Consider the following 20,283-nt stretch of genomic DNA (forward strand, 5'->3'; position numbering starts at 1 on the left):
ATACACATAAGGTCTGTTTTTATGATTGTGAGCATGGTTAAATTGTTACTGGCAGAAATGTAGTCGTAAATGTCACTGCTGAATTACGTTCTGAACCTTTCCATGCTAGCTGAAGTTTTGGAATTGGCCGGAAACGCAGCAAGAGACAACAAGAAGGGTCGAGTGACTCCAAGACACATCCTGCTAGCCATAGCCAATGACGAAGAGCTAAACCAGGTGAGCAACTAGCAGTGTATACCTCTCCCTTGGTTATGAGAGTGCAACCTCTCCCTTGGTTCTGTGAGTAGTATCTTGGGGGAGTCTCAGGTGGCTTTGTGGTGTATAGAAAGCGCGAGGACAATGTCCTTTTAACACTTTGTGGAAATTCATATTTGCCATTTTAATCGCCATGTTACAGATGCTGGCCTTTATTTTCTGCGAGAAAACAACTACGGGTGGGCTCCAATCAGCAAGGCTGAGCCGGACTATCAACAAACATCAATAGGGTGCCAATGCTGATGTGAATAATTTAAATAACCAATGCACTAACCAGAGCTCGAAAAGAGAATTCAAGGACGGGAATTGCTACTTAATAGCTTTTTATTTCAATTTTTTAGAAGAACAGACTTGTATTTTTTCAAACAATCACAAAGAACAAATTCAAAAAAGGACACGTACAAATGGAAGGACTAAGTACTGATCATCAATCATTCGCTATTACAGACATATCTCAGGCATTCAACAAACTTTCACACCATTCAGGGAAAGGACTATAGGGACATATATAAAAAAAAAAAAAAAAATGTATATTTACAGTTTCTACTTCACAAAAGAACATGGAGCCACGTTCTGCGAACACAGTTTTGTGATAATAATGAAAAAGAACTTTTTTTCAGGTGTACATTCGTCTCAGATAAATTTGAACTTCAAACGGATGGCTATTCGTAATGTACAAGCGGCGTGGAAAAATTAATTAAATAACCAAGCCGCTTTCGCGGCGAAAGCGGCTTGGTTATTTAATAAATTTTTCCACGCCGCTTGTCCATTACGAATAGCCATCCGTTTGAAGTTCAAATTTATCTGAGACGAATGTACACCTGAAAAAAAGTTCTTTTTCATTATTATCACAAAACTGTGTTCGCAGAACGTGGCTCCATGTTCTTTTGTGAAGTAGAAACTGTAAATATACATTTTTTTAAAAATTGTTATATATGTCCCTATAGTCCTTTCCCTGAATGGTGTGAAAGTTTGTTGAATGCCTGAGATATGTCTGTAATAGCGAATGATTGATGATCAGTACTTAGTCCTTCCATTTGTATGTGTCCTTTTTTGAATTTGTTCTTTGTGATTGTTTGAAAAAATACAAGTCTGTTCTTCTAAAAAAATTGAAATAAAAAGCTATTAAGTAGCAATTCCCGTCCTTGAATTCTCTTTTCGAGCTCTGGTTAGTGCATTGATTATTTAAATTATGCACATCAGCATTGGCCTTTATTTTCTAGCCTTGAAACTTTATTGCTTTGAAGATACGCCATCTACACCACAGTAATGCGCAACAAATAGGGTGAAACGCATACAGGGTTATAGAACATCTTTGGGAGTCAGTTTTTTAAATATTCACACTACCATCAGAGTAACCCATGATGCTAGACTTATGCTTCTCTTTATTTAGTCTAAAAAATGAATCTCAGTGACTTTTTGCATAACCGTAGTTTCATCGTGTACCCTGATTACATATTGAAAAATGTCAATAGAAAATTAAGTGGGCTGTGTATTCTGTCTGGGGAATCTGCCTTGTATGCTTCACTTTGTGCTAAACTTTGTGCCAGTTCTTTATTTCAGTCATTATACCACGAAGTTTGTTTTACAGTAAGCTTCCAATTAGGGTGTTGTATTATTTACAACAAACTGATATTTTGCATGGAGCAAACGCGGCCTTGGGCTGGTCAAAAGTCGAGATGATGTTGAAACTTGTCAAAAAAAAAAATTGCAGCATACATCATCTCTAACCGCGAATCATGATCTTTGTTTACGTAGTTATTGAGAGGCGTAACCATAGCCAATGGTGGTGTATTGCCAAATATTCATCCAGAGCTGTTGGCAAAGAAGAGAGGCTCAAAGGGTAAACTGGAAGCAGTCATCACCCCACCTGCTGCGAAAAAAGCCAAAGTCCTGGTCTCTAAGAAACCAGCAAAGAAATCGGGAGTCAAAAAAGGGGCAAGGAAGTCAAAGGTAGGTTTCTTAATTTCATTTTGCCATGAATACAAGACTGCCCCAGAATACACAAGGATACGCTTTCAGTGTCAGTTATCTAAATACCTAGAATTAGATGGAAATTAGCTGGTTACCTTTGTCTTACTCTGTCTTCCAAAGAATGTTTAGTTGCTTTTTTAGGTGATAATTTTTCACAATTTTCTTATCTAACTTGTTTTAAGTTGATATGGGGGTGTACTTTTTGCACCAAACTAGTAATTAACAGTAAGAAAAGCACTTTAAGTCTAACTTTGTACTATAGTTATGTGCTTGTAGCATACCGGCAGGTCAGTGAAAATTGGATGCCCATGTCAAGCCTATTTTGTTAAACCTGAGCCATTTCTGGTCAAACACCAATACCGTGTTAGTCTGCTGTGTATGATTTTACCAGCAAGGTGCTTTTGTTTAACAACAACAAAAAAGCAAATTTGGCTTAAGTGCCATGGAATGGGATTGCAAAATGCCACTTTGCCTAAGTCACAAACACCTTTTTACCCGCTCTGCCACACCATAAGATAAATCAACAGGAGAATACCATTACTAAATTGTAATGCATCTAGTGGAAACCTTATATAAAATCTGCAATTTCTGGCAGTTCATCGCTTTCAAATTCATTATTAAATGGTTTAAGAAATCTAGTTGTTGAGAGTGCTGCATGTTCAGCATAGAATGCTTTGAGAGACCATCCAATATGAGGAGTCTTTATCCTGAGCAGTCTATGTATTGCCCATTGAATCTCTGGTAGATTCACTGGGTTATTTGTGTATTATTTACTTAAGATTTTATAGAGTACTTCTTCACCCAAAACTACTAGCATGTCCCATGTGAATATAAGAAACATAAATTAGTGCAACAGTTAGCTTGATTAAGTGAAGATCAGTAGATAGGCAAAAATAAACAGACATTTTTATTTCAGATATAGCCAGAACTTCTGAGCTATTAACAGATGGTGTTGTCCTTGGATCTGCTGGAAAAGCAGAGGTGGCAGCCTTTTCAGGAAAGGGACCACAGTTGTGGCTCTCTTTGTCCTTTAATCTCAGACTGATCTTAATACCGTTAAGAAAGCTTTCACCAGCTAGCTATTTGAGATGTTTTTTGATTATCTGCACCATGAGTACCTGAAGTAGAGTTTGCAAATGCCGTGATTAATCGAAGAGTCTTCCAGGAAAGTTGTATTGGCCTTGCATTGTTGTACTTCTGTGTAGAGAGAGCCTCCCTTAGTCCTCTTTGTCGCCTCAAGATGAGGAGTAGATTGACCAGGTATGAAGGTTGATTGAGATGCATGTGTTTTTTAGGCGTGGAGTCCGATTCTTGAGTCTTAGGGGTCCATTAGGAAGTCGGGCGGATTGCCTCCGCCAGGGTGGCGGTGGCCACCGCCACCCTGGCGGAGGCAACCCGCCCGACAACCACTCTCGTTTTCCCCTCAGCCATCCTAATCTGGCGGAGGGGAAAATGAAAAGACCGTCCGCCGCTTTATGCCGCCACGGAAAAGCAGGCGGAGATTGCTGCGGGGGCCCCCTGCAGGGCCCCCAGGTTGCCGCCACTGTCGGGGGAGGGACACATGGGGGGTACCTATGGTACCCCCCCACATTTACGCAAAGCGGCAGGCACCGCGCGGTGCCTGCCGCTTTGCATATGTAATTGCGTCAACTTATGTTTTGCATTGTGGCGGGCAGTGCAGAGAGCACCGCCCGCCACAATGCAAAACATGTAGGATGTGCCCGCCACTGTGGCGGGCACATCCTAATACCCCCAACGGGACCACCACCTTATGGCGGGCGGTCCCGAATTCCGTTAGGGTGTCCGCCCGCCATCCTAAAGGAACCCTTAGACAGGTAATGAAAGCCGGAAGGCATTACAGTAGTATGTTTAGCTTTCTTGTTGAAGACATCTCTCTGACTGTGGAGCCTAAGATGGTCTTACATAGGTTAAGCAGCAATTGTGGCATTCTGATAAGAATGGCATTGGTAGAGTCCAAGCAGGAGGTAACTAATGGGTGCGCAGCCATTCTGAGATGGAAAATGAAAGGAAGAGGTTCAATTATTTTAAAGAGATTGACGTAGAAATTATATGTGTTTGTGATTTTGTGTATGCTGGTATCCATGTAAAGAGAAGAGTCCAGAGTAAAGCTAAAAGCTTTAGTGTATAAGATACGAAAGTAGTTAGTTGTTTGGGCTTTCGCAACTTTTCTCTCTGACATCGCAAATAGCAGGCATGGCTCCTCCTTCAAGAGATCAGTAACCGGCTCAGCATCTGGTGAGCATACGGCTTTCCGTAGTAATCATAGCCGGCGGCTTTGACACCTCCTTGATGATTCATGAGGGCAACACTGTTTTCACAGTAGGTCCGTCTTATTGCTTTGCTTGTTTATTTTAGCCGTATAATATTTGTAGTAAAACTTTCCTAAACTATCAGATCTTATTTTCAATTCTAGCATGACGATGTCCCTTTCTTCTCAAACCATTGACTGCTTCACCTTCTTTCTGTCCCCATATGAACCCTCCTCTACAGGTCATCAGTGACGTAACATGAATAATGGGGGGGCCCTGCAAAATGTGATGAGGGACCACTGAGCCTTCTATATTGCGCAGATAAATCATTGGACTTAGGCAGAATAGGGCCCATCCTACGGGTTTTGGGCTCTTGCAGGGTTGTGGGCTCACCTGCACCACAGTGTCTACAGGGGCCTGGTTTAGCCCCTGCAGGTTGTCACTTTTACGTTCCAAGTCTTTCTCACCCCATGATTTGAAAATTTTCATAGTCCATGATTTCAACCTTATTTTCTGTACAGAGTAGGCCCAGTTCTGTATGCAGGCTTTTACACCTAAACCAAGCCGTTGTCGCAAGACTGCAGTATTATGGCAATCTTTAAAACACTCACACATCATGTAAGGTGGAAACGAGATCATGCTGAAGTGCATTAAGTATGAACAAAAACACTTGTTCGAGGCATATGGGCTGCAGACCACACACTGTTGCATTAGATCACCATCTGGTGGTGGGCCCGGATGATTACACTTTGTTGTTGTCTTGGAAGAGTCTTTGTCTTCTAGGTGACTCCTCCCTTAGACCGTAGTGCGCATGGGCATCCACTCCATCCTCAGATTGTTTTTTCAGCCATCGGGCTCGGATGTGTTCATCGTTCGGTCCCGTTACCGATCTCTTTTCGAATCCATAAATCGATCTACAGCATATATATTGTCATCGACACTGATTCCGGTTGCCCACGTCGAAAACAGGATCCACTTCTCCATTCCAGCGCTCGTCGGGCCATTGGGCCCAACTGCGCCATTGGGCCTTTGGCTCATGGAAACGACATTGTTCAAGAAGTGTCCTCAGTGTAAACACAAGTTTCCCCACACCGATCTGCATGAGGTTTGCAACTTGTGCCTCTCCCCAGAGCACAAGAGTCGAGACTGTGAGGCCTGCGCGCCGTTCTGGTCCAAGAAAACAATCAGGGACCGTCGAGCTGGAAGAGCCATGAAGTAGTCATCATCGTCGACACCAGACCTCATCATAGATGAGGCGCCATTCGAGAAAGAAAACATTGCTTCCGAAGCAGAGGACTCAGCTTCCGGAGCCGAGGATCGATCCGAAGATGACTATCTTCTTCCAGCTGGTCAACAGGTCATAAGTAAGAACGTCCACCCTGTTCACCCCCCAATAACGGGACAGGCTTCGGTTCCACCCCGGGTGCACACCGATCGAAACCTTCCGATGCCCAGCCTTCAGGCTCGGCAGCGAAGAGTATTAAAAAGCCTCCAGTCGACTCGGGCTCCAGTCAGTCTGTCGGTCCCGAAAAGCATAAAGTGCTTAAGCCGAAGTCAGCACCGGCACCGAAACACCCATCGATACCGAGAGTTACCGAACCAAAACCAAGTTCGGCACCAAAAGAGGTTCCAAAACCAAGTTCGGCACCGAAGGAAGTTCCCAACGTTACCGAAACAAAGACGGCTCCGGTAACTAAAAAGTGGACCCGAAAGCAGTTTCCATACCGAAAGACACTTCGGCACCAAAGGCAGACGAGTTTAAGCACTCGGCAACAAAAGCTTCGGATCCAAAAAGCACAGATCAAAAGAAAAAGCAAGAAAAGTCTTTGGAACCGAAACCAAGACCCGTTCCAAAGATAATAGACACTGTGAAGCATAAAACTGTCGGCTCCAAACAAGACAAATCGGCGCCGAAAAAAGATTTACCAGTAGATGAGCTTTTCCAACCTGATGTAAGGCAAAAGACTCTAAAAATTCATCCAAAGACTGGACATGTGTACACAGTGCCTGAAAAGAGGAAAATGGAATGTCCTAAACCATCACCTGTTTCTCCAAAGAAGCATGTTCAAACTTCCCCTATAAGACTTCCTTCACCAGAAGTAGAAATACCAGCAGATATTTCTCCTGTACACTCACCAGCTAGCACACATAGCCTTATACCACAGGATGAGGATTATGGGGATACATACTCACAAGAGAGTTATCATCAAATAGATTAGATTAATGACCCAGATGATATAGCTGGGCCATCAGGTGACCCATGGGAAGATTACAATGCACCAGATGCACCAGATCTACCACAAGATGAGGCATACCCGTCTAGGCCATCTCCACCAGATGACACCATTGGGTTCAAACAACTCATCCATAGAGCAGCTACTTTCTATGGAGTAGATTTGCATACAGATCCAATAGAAGAAGATTTTCTTATGGATACACTGTTAACGTCACATAAAACCACAATCACACTTCCAATACTTAATGGAGTGGTAAGACACGCACCAGAAATTTTTAAAGACCCAGTCAGGGCCAGGGTACTTAACCCCAGATGGCAAAAGAAATACAAAGTGGCTCCCTCTGATCCAACCTACATTGAGGGACAATTGCCACTAGACTCACTGGTGGTGTCAAATGCGAGAAAAAGAACCAACTCGCAAACAGGGGATGCTCCACCCCCTGACAAAGAATCCAAGCTTTTAGATGTGTCAGGAAAATGCACACTCTCACAAACTGCTAATATATGGAGGATTGCTAACACTCAAGCTCTGTTAGCAAGATATGACAGAGCTCATTATGATGAGTTAGAGTCACTCATGCAACACCTGCCAGAACAATATAAGGCTAGGGCTGCTGAGTTGATACAAGAGGGCAAGGTTATAACTAATACCTCCATAAGATGCGCGTTAGACACCGCAGACACAGCATCTAGAGCAGTAAATACAGGGGTGCTGTTGCACAGACATGCATGGCTACGAATTTCTGGTTTCAAACCAGAAGTACAAGCCAGTATATTAAAACAGCCATTTGAACAACAACATCTTTTCGGTCAAAATGTAGACAGTGCACTTGAAAAGATGAAAAAAGATACCGATACGGCAAAATCAATGGGAGCTTTACAAACTCAAGCCCATAGACCTTCCTTTCGTCGCTCCTCATATAGGGGCGCCTCTAAAGGTTTCCAAACTGACAACACCTCCTCTACTTACAAACAGCCCAACCAGACCTCGTCCAGTAAGGGATACTATAGAGGAGGGTATAGTGGGAACAATAATAAGGGCAGAGACAGAGGCAACAGCAATCGCAACGCCTCTACTCCTAAACAGTAACTTCCCTTCCATCCCCCCCAGACCATACCACTCCGGTCGGGGGAAGATTCCAACAGTTCCTACCTGTCTGGAACTCAATCACTACAGACACGTGGGTGAGACAAATAATTCAGTCAGATTATTGCCTGGAGCTCACTTCCAACCCTCCAACAATACCACCAAGACAATTTCCCAGGTCACAGGAACACATCTTACTATTAAGACAAGAGATGGAATCACTACTGCAAAATAATGCAATAGAAATAGTACCAAAAGAACATCAGAACACAGGGGTTTACTCCCTTTATTTTCTCATACCCAAAAAGGAGGGGTCTTTCAGACCAATTCTAGATCTACGACCCCTAAACATGTACATACATTCAGACCATTTTCATATGGTCACATTACAACAGGTTCTACCGTTACTAGAGAAAGGCGACTTCCTTGCCACATTAGACCTCAAGGACGCCTACTTCCACATTCCTATTCATCAGTCTCACAGAAAGTACCTTGGGTTTGTACTAGAAGGTCAGCACTACCAATTGAAGGTGCTCCCCTTCGGAGTAACAACAGCACCTCAAGTGTTCACAAAGTGTCTAGCAGTAGTAGCAGCACACTTAAGAAGGGACAACATTCATGTATTCCCATTTCTCGACGACTGGCTAATAAAATCCAAGTCATACAACCAATGTGTACAGCACACGCATCAGACAATTTGCCTGCTGCACAAGTTGGGGTTTACAGTGAATCAAAAGAAGTCACATCTACAACCATCCCTATCTCAGCAGTATCTAGGTGCCACAATAGATACTTCCAAGGCAATAGCATACCCCAATTTAGTAAGAATACAAGCTATACCAAATCTCATCAAAAGATTCCAGCCACAACACTCACTACAAGCTCGAGTGTTCATGCAGCTAATAGGAATGATGGCATCTTGCATTTTCATAGTACCATACGCAAGACTACAAATGCGCCCCATACAAGAATGCTTAGCAGGTCAGTGGAATCGGGCTCAAAAAGAAATAACAGAACTGGTGGTGGTAAACGACCGGACACATCGCTCTCTGCAATGGTGGAACACAAAAAACCTTTCCAAAGGCTGGCTGTTTATAGAACCTGTTCCACAAATCATACTGACCACAGACGCATCTCCCACCGGATGGGGAGCGCATTTACAAAGTCACACAGTGCAAGGTACATGGACAATGAAACAAAAAGTACTCCACATAAATTATCTGGAGTTACTAGCAATCTTTCAAGCTCTAAAATCGTTCCAACATTACATATCAAACAAAGCTATACTAGTCCGGACAGACAATATGACAGCAATATATTACATTCAAAAGCAAGGAGGAACACACTCCCTACAGCTCTTCCGGTTGGCGCAGAGCATTTGGAGATGGGCCATCCCTCAAAACATTTTTCTGTTAGCGGAACATCTACCAGGAGTTCACAATCAATTAGCAGATCTGTTAAGTCGTCAGAGACAACAGATACACGAATGGGAGCTTCATCCTCAAGTTCTGCAGCCATTTTTTCAACAGTGGGGACAACCAGAGATAGATCTGTTTGCCACACACCACAACTACAAATGCCCAAGCTTCGCCGCCAGATACCCACACCCATTATCCAAAGGCTATGCGGTATGGATGGTCAAACAAATTTGCGTACGCTTTTCCACCTCTCCCACTAATTCCATTAGTGGTACGCAAACTACGGCAACATTCTCTCACGTTAATTCTCATAGCACCAACGTGGGCCAGACAACCACGGTACACAACACTACTACAGCTCTCTGTAGTACCACATCACAAACTAAAATTCTCCCCACATCTACTAACACAGAACCATGGAGAGATTATGCATCCAGACCCAATGCAGCTCAATCTAGCGATATGGCTCCTGAGGTCTTAGAGTTTGGATATCTGAACTTACCTCCTGATTGCATGGATGTCATTAAGGAAGCAAGACGTCCTACCACTAGAGCATGCTATGCAGCAAAGTGGAAAAGATTTGTTGTCTATTGTACAAATAACAACGTTAACCCATTAGATGTTTCTATACAGAACATCATATGCTATCTCATACATCTACAAAGGTCTAATTTAGCGTACTCCTCAATCAGATTACATCTTGCTGCTATAGCGGCATATCTCCAAAACAGACATTTGTCATTGTTTAGAGTATCCGCAATAAAAGCGTTTATGGAAGGGCTTAAACGAATAATTCCTCCCAGAATACCACCTTCTCCGGTATGGAATTTAAATATTGTTCTCACAAGACTTCTGGGTCCACCCTTTGAACCATTGCATAAGTGTGAGTTACAGTTTCTCACATGGAAAGTTGCTTTTTAGTAGCAGTCACCTCACTCAGAAGAGTAGGTGAGATCCAGGCATTAACAATTCAAGAACAATTTATACAACTTCATCATAATAAAGTGGTTCTCAAAACAAATCCTAAGTTTCTGCCAAAGGTCATTTCACCATTCCATCTTAACCAAACAATTGAGTTGCCAGTATTTTTTCCACAACCGCAAACAGTTGCAGAAAGAGCTCTACACACATTAGATGTAAAAAGAGCAATTCTATACTACATTGATAGAACAAAACGTTTTCGTAAAACTAAACAACTGTTTGTGTCCTTTTAACCTCCACATAAAGGCAATCCTATTTCTAAATCAGGCATTGCTAGTTGGATTGTTAAGTGTATTCAAATTTGTTACCAAAAAGCAAAACGCACTCTATCCTTTCCCCCTAGAGCTCATTCTACCTGTAAGTTAGGAGCATCTATGGCATTCTTAGGAAATATACCATTAGATGATATCTAAAAAGCAGCTACATGGTCTACTGCGCACACATTTACAAAACACTACTGTGTAGATGTGCAGGTAAAACAACAAGTAAGTATGGGCCAGGCTGTACTTAAAACATTATTTCAAACTACTGCAACAGATGTGGGTGACCGCCGCTAATTGAGAAACTGCTGTGCAATCTATGCAACAGTGTGTGGTCTGCTGCCCATATGCCTTGAACGGAAAATGCTACTCCCCAGTATTTATCTGTTCTTGGCATGTAGGTCTGCAGAACCACACACGCCCACCCGCCTCCCCGGCTACCTAGATCTGTTCCAGTAGTATCTTATTTAGATACACAATACATGGTCATCCTTATCTGTACTGATACAACTCCATCATTTGCCCAATGGCGAAAACAATCTGAGGATGGAGTCGATGCCCATGCACACTACGGTCTAAGGGAGGAGTCACCTAGAAGACAAAGACTCTTCCAAGACAACAACAAAGTGTAATCATCCGGGCCCACCACCAGATGGTGATCTAATGCAACAGTGTGTGGTTCTGCAGCCCTACATGCCAAGAACAGATGCATACAGGTAAGTAGCATTTTCCTTTCATGTCCTCTTTAAAGAAGGTAAGCATTCCCAAAACAGCTGGATATTGTGGTGTCTTGTACCAGATTTTGTTTTGTTTCAAACACGTTTATGATTTCCACCATTTATAATATGTTTTAATCCTGCATTTTGTCTTTGTATTTACTGTTTTTGTCGCATTATCATAATATTGCTTTATATGTTTTTTGCAAGAAGAAGCAAGGAGAAAACAGCAAGACAGCCAATGCAGATAGTAGTACAGATGGTAGTGTGGACGGATTCTCAGTCCTGTCCACTAAAAACCTCTTCCTTGGGCAGAAGGTACGTCTGTTCAATTTTTTTGACATCTTTAAATCACATTAAGGTGTGATGTAAGACAGAGGATGAAGCCGAGCTGCTTGATGGCTCTGAGGTTACAGACGGAATGAAGGTATATCATTAGAGCTGTAATCCAACAAGGGTAGCACATCTGTTTTTTAGGAAACCACTGAAGATATTGCTAATGTACACACCAGAACTCGATGGAAGAAAATAAACTTAAAATCCGAATACTCGGACTTAAAAATTCACAATTTTCAGTATGCATCGCTGCCAGAATTGAACCTGTGTTTTGTGAGCTGCTTTTGTTTTATTACTGTTGGACTCGAAGAGCGAGAAGGAGTTCAGTTGTGAAACATCTTTTACGACCTTCATATGGTTCATTGAAAAAATAATTAAGGACAAAGCCAGGAGAGGGTTCCATTCACAAAACAGTTGTAAATCTCCATATGCGTAGGCGCAGGTCTGCGTTTTGCGGAAAAGTAGAACCCTGCAAATTGAATTTGCTGTGGTGCCATGCCCTGAGGGGGAAGATTTATGATTTGTTGTGACTTCCTTGGGGTACTCCTTTCTTCGGTATTCGTGTGTTGATTCTCTACATTTTAGAATCATTTGTTGGTTTAAGATATGTATTTCTGAACTCTCACTAATATCTTTTTTAACTTTATTCTTCCCATGTAAAACTCTATTGCATACGACGTCATCCTAGAGCCCTTCCTTTCCAAACCATTAATATGAGGTGCTATTATCTGCCCTGCCCTGCCCTGAAGTGTAGGTTTAGAAGTGAGGGAAATGTGGAAAAAGCGTAGCAAATATTTGCGAACACACACACAAACCACACAAGTTACGGCTCAACGGTGTTCTTCCAGTTTGCACAGCTCGCTCACTAGTTAATCCCCACTACGTCTGCTATGTTTACTACTGAATATAGAGAACATAAATTCGTTTTCATGAAGCTGAATGCGAGCTTATCATTTAAGTAGTATACACTTTTTTAAACCTTGTAATTGGTCGCATGCCATGGGAAGTCAGTTTTAGATCTGCTGGCTGAGGTCTCAATGCTGTGACTATTAGGAGTGCTCAAACCAGACGAGGGTCAAAATGTGGTTAAGCAAGAGACTTACTGCCAGCAGTAAACCAACAACAAAAAACAACTTTGCAACTCCCAGTGAAATGCCATTGGAAGCTATATGATCGCGTGAATAAGACTTATAGCCTGAAGTGGTAGATTGTGTCACTTCTTTCGTCAGCTTGTTCTATTCATGTGCTATATTGGAAGTACGAGCCAATAGTGACAGTCCCGAGATTCAGATCTAGTTTTACTTCCAAAGTGCTCTGTAATCGATACAATGCTGACATTGTTTTCTCTGCCCATATTTTACTAGCAAGTTACTTCACTGTATGGCTTTAAAGCCAAAGAACTTGCATTTTGTAGGCGTGTTGTTGGCCCATGACATCGGTCAGCTGAAATATGCACTGTGCTCCTTTGGGGAGTGACCACACACCACAGGACGTCCCAGGTTTCAGATGTCTATTCCATCTTCCAGAGTGAGGAAGATACATGTTTTTTCAGAGACAGAGGAGAATGCCTCTGCCTTTCTTCTTACAACCATAAGCTCTTAAAATTCAGTTGCCTTGCCCCTTCACCCACATATATTTTATGTTAGGGAGCAGGAGCCACTCCTCGATTAGGGCGGAGGAGCAGCTCCCCACTAATTAAAATGCCACCAGAAAATGCCCCAGACATGAAAAGGTAAATGGTAATAAAGTGCCTTTATTACCATTGGATTTTTCACTAACCCGCGTCCTGAGCCGAGTGTCCGGACGAGGCTGTGGCATTTCTTCTGAAGGGGAGGAGTGGTGGGCTGGACACTCCAGTTTAAAGTACGCATGTCACTTTGGCTGGCTATCTTGCGAGGGCTACCCACACATGAGTACTTTAAATCTCTCTAACAAGAGCAAGCACAGGGCTACAGTGTCCTTGAGAGCGCTGAGAGAGCCGCTCCATCAAGTCCTGGAGCTTCTCTCATGCTGGTTTACAGCATGAGAGCTGCATCTGGATTGGTTAGTGGAGTTGGCTGGGGCCTGCGCTTGAGGACTGAAGAACACCGGGACTCGAGTGAGAATGCGCAGCAAGGTAAGTGACTATTTTATTTACTTTTTAAATGTATTGAATGACTGTGCTAATGTACACTGCATCACCAACATGCATTACATTACTGTTTTACAGATAAATATTTTAACTTTAAAATGATAATGTAATGCATGTTGGCAATTTAGTTAATTTCATTGCGCGTGCATGCTCCCACCCATTTGCCTGCCTCACCACTCTCCATAGCTGGCTGCCGCCACTGGCAGGGAGGTCCTCAATCTTTTCCCGGCCAGTTTCTGAGAGACCCCTAAGTCTACCTGAAGTACCCATGCAGGATTGGGTAAATCCACTAGTTAGTAAGAGATGCAAGTTGCACTGATTACTATTAGAGTTTTGGTGAAATTCTAAAATTGACTTCATCAGTGCTTTGTATGTTGACCTGCCTGCATATAAGGTTCAGCGTGTGCCAAGAGCTCAGCACCCTGAGCGCGATTGATTTTTGTTTATAAAAAAAACAGAGAATCAGCTGCAGCGCTACGAATGGCATCACTGGCTTCTAGTGAGGAAACAAACTGAGCTCAATGCCCATTTTATAGCCAAGACCCTTTGATTTTAAAAATATACATGTCCATCCAATATACTTATATAAAGGGGCTTTCAGCCAATTTTCTTCATCCATTGATCTGTTGGTGTGTTATTTACATTTCACCCACTACAGCATAGAGCGCACTTCACACGCTGGATAACTTCACGTTGAATGACTGCGTTTTGCTCTTTCACTAGGAGCACATCTACACAATAGCTAGTTCCTTTCTGTGCCAATTTTCTTTTTTTCTTTTTTATAATTTATTACTTTGATGTTGCCTTTGTGTTTAGAGTCTGATGTGACGGCAGGACTGTACACTGGCCACTTTCCACACTTTATCAGTTCCTTTCTCCTGCCAATGCTGTTGTAAATTCCTTCTAGAGTGTCCTTTATTTTCTGTTTGACTGCTGGTATTTTACAACATAACAGATTGTGTCCATTTGAAAATGTTCTGTAGTAAGTTATTGAACGCTTCAATGGTGGATATGTGAATTCAATAGGGGACAAGTCTTCAGAACAAGTTTATTCTGGTCTCAATTTCCCCAGTGGTTATTTAATAACCTTTGTACAGGAAGAAAATCAGTATTCATCATGTTTAATTTGTAGCACTTTGTATTGCTTTCTTTTGTTCTTCCTTCCTTACTTTCTTTCCTTCTTTCTTGGTTTATTTCTTTCATCTCTTCCTTTATTTATTTCCTTTTGTTGTTTCATTTCTTCTTTCCTTCTTTCTTGCTTTCATTTTTTCGTTCATTCCTTTTCTCCTTTCTTGTGTTCTGTTTTTCTCTCATTTTTCCACCTTAATTACTTTCCTTTTTTTCTTCATTCCTTATTCTTTTATTCCTTCTTTCATTACTTCTTTGCTTCTTTCTTGCTTACCTTTTTTCTTTTAATTCCTTCTTGCATACTTTATTTCTTTCCTTTTTTCTTTCTTCCGTTATCTCTTGCCTTTCCTTTTGTTTCCTTCCCTCTTCCCTTCTTTCTTGCATTAATTCCTTTCTTTCATTCCTACTTTCCTGGTTTCCTTTTTCCTTTCTTCCCGCATGTCTTTATTGCTTCCCTTCTTTCTTTTTCTTTGTCTCTTTTTCTTTTTTGTTTTCTGCTTTCAATCCTCCTTTTTGTCTGTCTTCATTTCCTTCGTTCTTTCTTTCTTTCTTTCTTTCTTTCTTTCTTTCTTTCTTTCTTTCTTTCTTTCTTTTCCTTGCCTTCCTTTCTTTCTTTCTTTCTTTCTTACCATTTTTTTCCTTATTTCGTTCCTTCTCTGTTTCTTTTCTGCTTTCCTTCATTTTTCTTTCTTCCCTGCTTTCTTCTCTGCTTTCTTTACTCCTTCTTGCTTCCCTACTGTCTTTCTCAATGGCAAGCGGCTGGTAGGCAGTGGCACAACAACTAGCTTTTTTAGTTCTGTTAGACAAGACCTTTTGATTTTACTAATACTATGTGTATAATATAGCTAGGGATTTTCTGCCCCACTTTTTCCATTTGCCTGTGGTTGTGTCGTTCACATGTTTTTCCAAATCACTTGAGGGGCTAAAGCGTCGCCAACTTCAGCCATTGGCTGACTTCACTATGAGTTACGGCATGATTACCTGTTACAAGGAGCACATCCACACACAAAGTAGTTCTCTATCAGTGCAACAGAGTACTATTGTAATGTGTTTTTTTTCTTGGGTTTTTTTTAGACCCCAAAACATTATTGCCTTTAGTAAATGTTTCTTTTTAGATTGACAAACACCTGGCAGCTTCTCAACAATGAAGTTATGCAAGGCCATGACAAAACAGAACAAGAATTGCCAAAAGGTTGGTATAGTATTAGGCCAGCCTTTAAGTTGATTCAAAGTGTTTCAGAGATGGCCTATGCATGTGTCACTGACACCTGACAGTGAGCAAGTGGTGTTCTGGGAGACACTATTGGCCTCACCAATGAAATAGGTGTGAAGAACCTCAATGACAATACTTCGCCTGGCAGTGTTCTTGCTACTGGGCCTGCAGGCACAGCTCCCATTGGTTTATCCCACAAAAGACAATTTAAATATTGATTTTTCAAAAAAAATATAATGTCTGATCACACCATTGTGATTACAATGGTAATTCAGCCATTTCCACCGTCTTCATTGGGGGCAGAAGTATCCTGCTTTTTCCACAGTGAGATTTCAAATGAGGTGCCAGCACTGGGATTGCACGTGGTACTAATTGAAAATGCACAAAAAGCAAAATGACTAAGCTAATACCATAAGGACCATACAAGGGTTGTATGAGCTCGAAAAGCACACTCTGCCTCAGTAGTCCCTGGCACATAAGGGAACTCCATTGTGAGTAATATTAAATGGCAGAATGGCATCACTCACTTTGAGGTTAACCAATGGCTGAAGCAGGCTGACTTATTGCCCCATGCTGCCTGCTCTAGTAGGCAGAAGAAACATGTAAATGACACAATATTGGACAAATGAATGGAGTGTGCTGGCTGAAATCCCTATTAATAAATAATTATATGTAACATATTAATTGTCATAAAATCAAAAGGTCTTGACCTAAAAATTCGTTACAAAAGAAAACTTATAATTAAACATCATGTATTTTGGACAAAAGCTGAGTATTTGGTTTGTCGTTATTTCTAGGAAATATTAATTAGCTGGTATTATATGACACATCCATGCTTACATTTTGTAGAATTGAAACCCACCGTGGCATATGCATATGGCAAAGAGTACAACAGCAGTTGGACATACTGTTGAAATGATCACCTTGTATCATATAAGTCTGGGTAGGTTAATCGTACCTGGTGTGGGTGGAAGGGTTACGGTAACTCATAATATCCTGCTTCAGAAATTCCACAGCAAAGCTGGACATGAAGGCCCCCTGCAGACCTCTGGTGCATGATCTTATCTCGAGGGATAGTAGAGTCCTCCTTGCCTGCACATAGAGACTGTAGTGTTTGCCATTGGTTGACTTTGTTGTCCATTCTGATCAACACCGTTGTACAACCTCACAGGAAGAGTTTCACTTTCCGAAGACATAGGTAAACAGACTTGCACTTGTGGACAGTCAGCAAATCTACCGGAATCCTCTCTTTCATCACTGACGCATGTGAAAGCAGCCTCCAAAATACAAGGTTCAAGTCGGCATTAGGCAATGGCAGAAACTCTAGTTTATTTTCTTCCTCCAGACTGGTGTGTGCAACCAAAACAATGCATATATTTCCTTCTGTTTTAATCTGTTGGGGGTATTTGTGTAAAGCAGCAGTACAACCTGACATATCAAATAATGAAACCTTTTCATTATTTGACTTTGGTTTGTTCATCTTTCCCATTTTTTACAAATCATTATTTTTGTGTATACATTTGTGTGGTTTACAGCGTTTGTGCTGCACATACCACTGCCTGGATAGATTTTGATGCGATGCAAAGTGAGTGTCTCAAGTACTGCAGAGTGTAGTGTAGGAATGGACTGCTTTAGATTGAACAACTTGTAATAACCATCTCCACAGGAGCAGTACACAATGTCGCACAAATACAGTTCGGTCACCATGTGGTTGGTCCTCCTGCAATAAATGAAAGTGTTCTAAAATGTGCGTTTGGGTAGTACTGCTGCTTTAGGGAGTTTTGTATTCAAAGGGGCTTTCTACGTTCTGGGTTTTAGTTACTGATCCCTCTTAAAAGCAAGACACACTCTCGACTTGGTTCCATTTGTCCTCCTTTAAATTTAAAGTGTTTCTTTGATGCATAGTGTCTTTGTATCTAACCTAAAGCCTTTGTTTGAGCTGCATGCTGGTCTGCACGTTACTTTGCGGTGATGCTTACGTTTCTGCTGCTTGGCTGTCATTTCCCGGCTTTCCTGTTATCTCCCACGTCGTGCTTTTCTTTTCAGCTGCACCTTGTCCACAGTGAGATCAGTAATTTAGCCGGCTATGAGGTGGAGGCTGTTATCAATCCTACCAGTGCAGAAATTGACCTTAAAGATGACCTAGGTAATTGGGAACAGGGGTGAAAGATCCGAGAGTCAGGTGAGAATTATGGAACACGGTGTGGAATCTAATAACCAAAATGGGTTATTAGTTGCTTAAGCCTCAAATTGAACTGAACTTGTCTTGGACATCGGCAGCTGTCCAGGAACAATATGTAATACATCTATGCTGTCTCCAAAACATGTAGACGTTATTTAATTCGTTTTCTTAGTCGACATTCACAGCAACAGAACCTGATTTCTACTGTTTTCCATGACCCTCAGTGCCTGACTGTTGACTTTTAAAAAAAAGTTTCTTATGTGTTCTTGAAAAAACGCTACTCTATTTATAAGGTTACAAAAATAATTAGCTTCTCCATTTTGACTTTACAGTCCCGAACGGATATTAAACTGTAAGTGGAAACAGGAGTAATGGATCAAAGTAATCAAATATTGGTAACACCATAAGGATGCCTGCTCTGTTTGCCTAAGTATCCCTCAAACTGCTTCTTTTTGTGTAGAGCGCCATGTTGTAAGTCCCATAGGATTGATTATTCCTGGTACAATCTAATGGAGCTCCATCTGAAACTACCCGCTCGGCCTTTATTTTCACACTATTCACATTTGGCCTTACTAAATTGATAAATGTTTTTGATTTATTTAGAGATAAATGTGGCTTGGATATGGTGATGATTTAACTTTGATATGTTCTCTGACAACAGAAAAATGTGCAAGTTTTGTATGGATAAATAGAACAGCCGAGTCTGGGAGTAGTAAATCTTATGATGAAGAGTGTATCCCCTCATGCAAGGTGAGGTCTACATAATGGCAGAAGTATGTGGCAGACACCTGTGGCTCTTCTGGCAAGGCGTGCCAAATTCCACCTGCAAGCAGTTGGTATGGTTCTTGTACTGAGATAGTGGAAAGTGAAGTGCCATCCTTCCTATGGTGGCAAAATGATTATACATGCTTGAAAGATGGGCATAGATAGGTACCGCATGCAATAGTATCTCCAATAAAACATCGCGGAAAAAAATAATATATATATGAGATGTTGATTTCAGTATTCTAATTTTGATGCTAAATCTGCTGTAATTCGGCATGATAAATGCAAATAAATGTTCGTGTTGAACTATAATCCAATGATCTTAGGGATAATAGATGTGATGGTTGATACATGACGCAGGAGGGAAAGGGGCAGAAGAGTGGCCAAGTTCCGAACGAATAACAAGAAACAAATATCAGATCATAAGGGTACAGAAGATGGGAAGGAGGGGGGGACAAGGGGGTCTTTCGCCACAGTGGGAGAGAGGAAATTAAAAATAGGTATAAATAGGCAAACTTTTTAAACCAATATTATTATTTAATTATTTTTCATTGTTACTGATCTCACCATAATATAACATGGAGCCAGTAAAATGTGCAATTAAACGTTGTTGTTATGATATATATATATATATATATATATATATATATATATATATATATATATATATATATATATATATATATATATATATATATGCAACCATGGGTGAGCAATTACTTTTAATAAAACTATACTTTGACATCTGTGTAACTCTTTTCTCTTGTTCCTGATTTTTGTTAGTATGAGATTACATTTGTCATACTTATTTTTTATTATATTGCTTTACTGATTTCATTGTAATTTATACGTGTTTGTGTGTGTATATATATATGTATGTATGTTTTAAGTTTAAAACACACATTTTTAGGAAGTATTATTACTTTTGAATTAATTGTAGTTGAAGGACAACTTTATAATGTTGCCTTTTTTTTTGCTTAATGAAAGACACCCTTTATCCCACAAGAACCGGTAACAGTAATGTCAGCTTTACGGGCTTGAAGGGGATACGTTATGTTGGAGTTTGAGCCAGATTAGGATTTCTGCATTCAGTGCCAGTGAATTTAATAAGAAATAATTGTCTTGAGGCAGAAAGAACGTCTAATCATCTTGTTGTGGATTTGGACCAAACCTGTACCCTGCAAAATAGCAGAATTTTAACAAAAGCCGTGATCACGTTAGAGAGCAGAAAGTGGTGCTTTGGCGTTGAAGTAATCACACGAAACAGTTCACAATTGGGTACATGTAGGTGTACTAATTACCGGTGAGATCTCTTACAAGGAACCGAAATT

The 20,283-nt window shown here is 41.1% G+C and overlaps 1 protein-coding gene across 16 annotated transcripts in view; it reads left to right on the plus strand.

The window, feature by feature from the left end:
* The window catches only part of MACROH2A1 (macroH2A.1 histone), a 232,281-nt gene that overhangs the window by 75,512 nt on the left and 136,486 nt on the right, over positions 1-20,283 (plus strand). For 5 of the 16 annotated variants that reach the window (XM_078653238.1, XM_078653255.1, XM_078653240.1 and 2 more), the window contains 4 exons: positions 110-216; positions 2,014-2,208; positions 11,408-11,515; positions 18,052-18,151. In XM_078653238.1, the coding sequence (XP_078509364.1) occupies positions 110-216; positions 2,014-2,208; positions 11,408-11,515; positions 18,052-18,151 (510 nt within the window). The remainder of the gene's footprint in view (positions 1-109; positions 217-2,013; positions 2,209-11,407; positions 11,516-18,051; positions 18,152-20,283) is intronic. The other 11 variants (XM_078653250.1, XM_078653252.1, XM_078653253.1 and 8 more) reach the window with 3 other exon arrangements.

Source organism: Lissotriton helveticus, chromosome 7 (genome assembly GCF_964261635.1).
Source record: "Lissotriton helveticus chromosome 7, aLisHel1.1, whole genome shotgun sequence".
Classification (NCBI taxonomy): domain Eukaryota; kingdom Metazoa; phylum Chordata; class Amphibia; order Caudata; family Salamandridae; genus Lissotriton; species Lissotriton helveticus.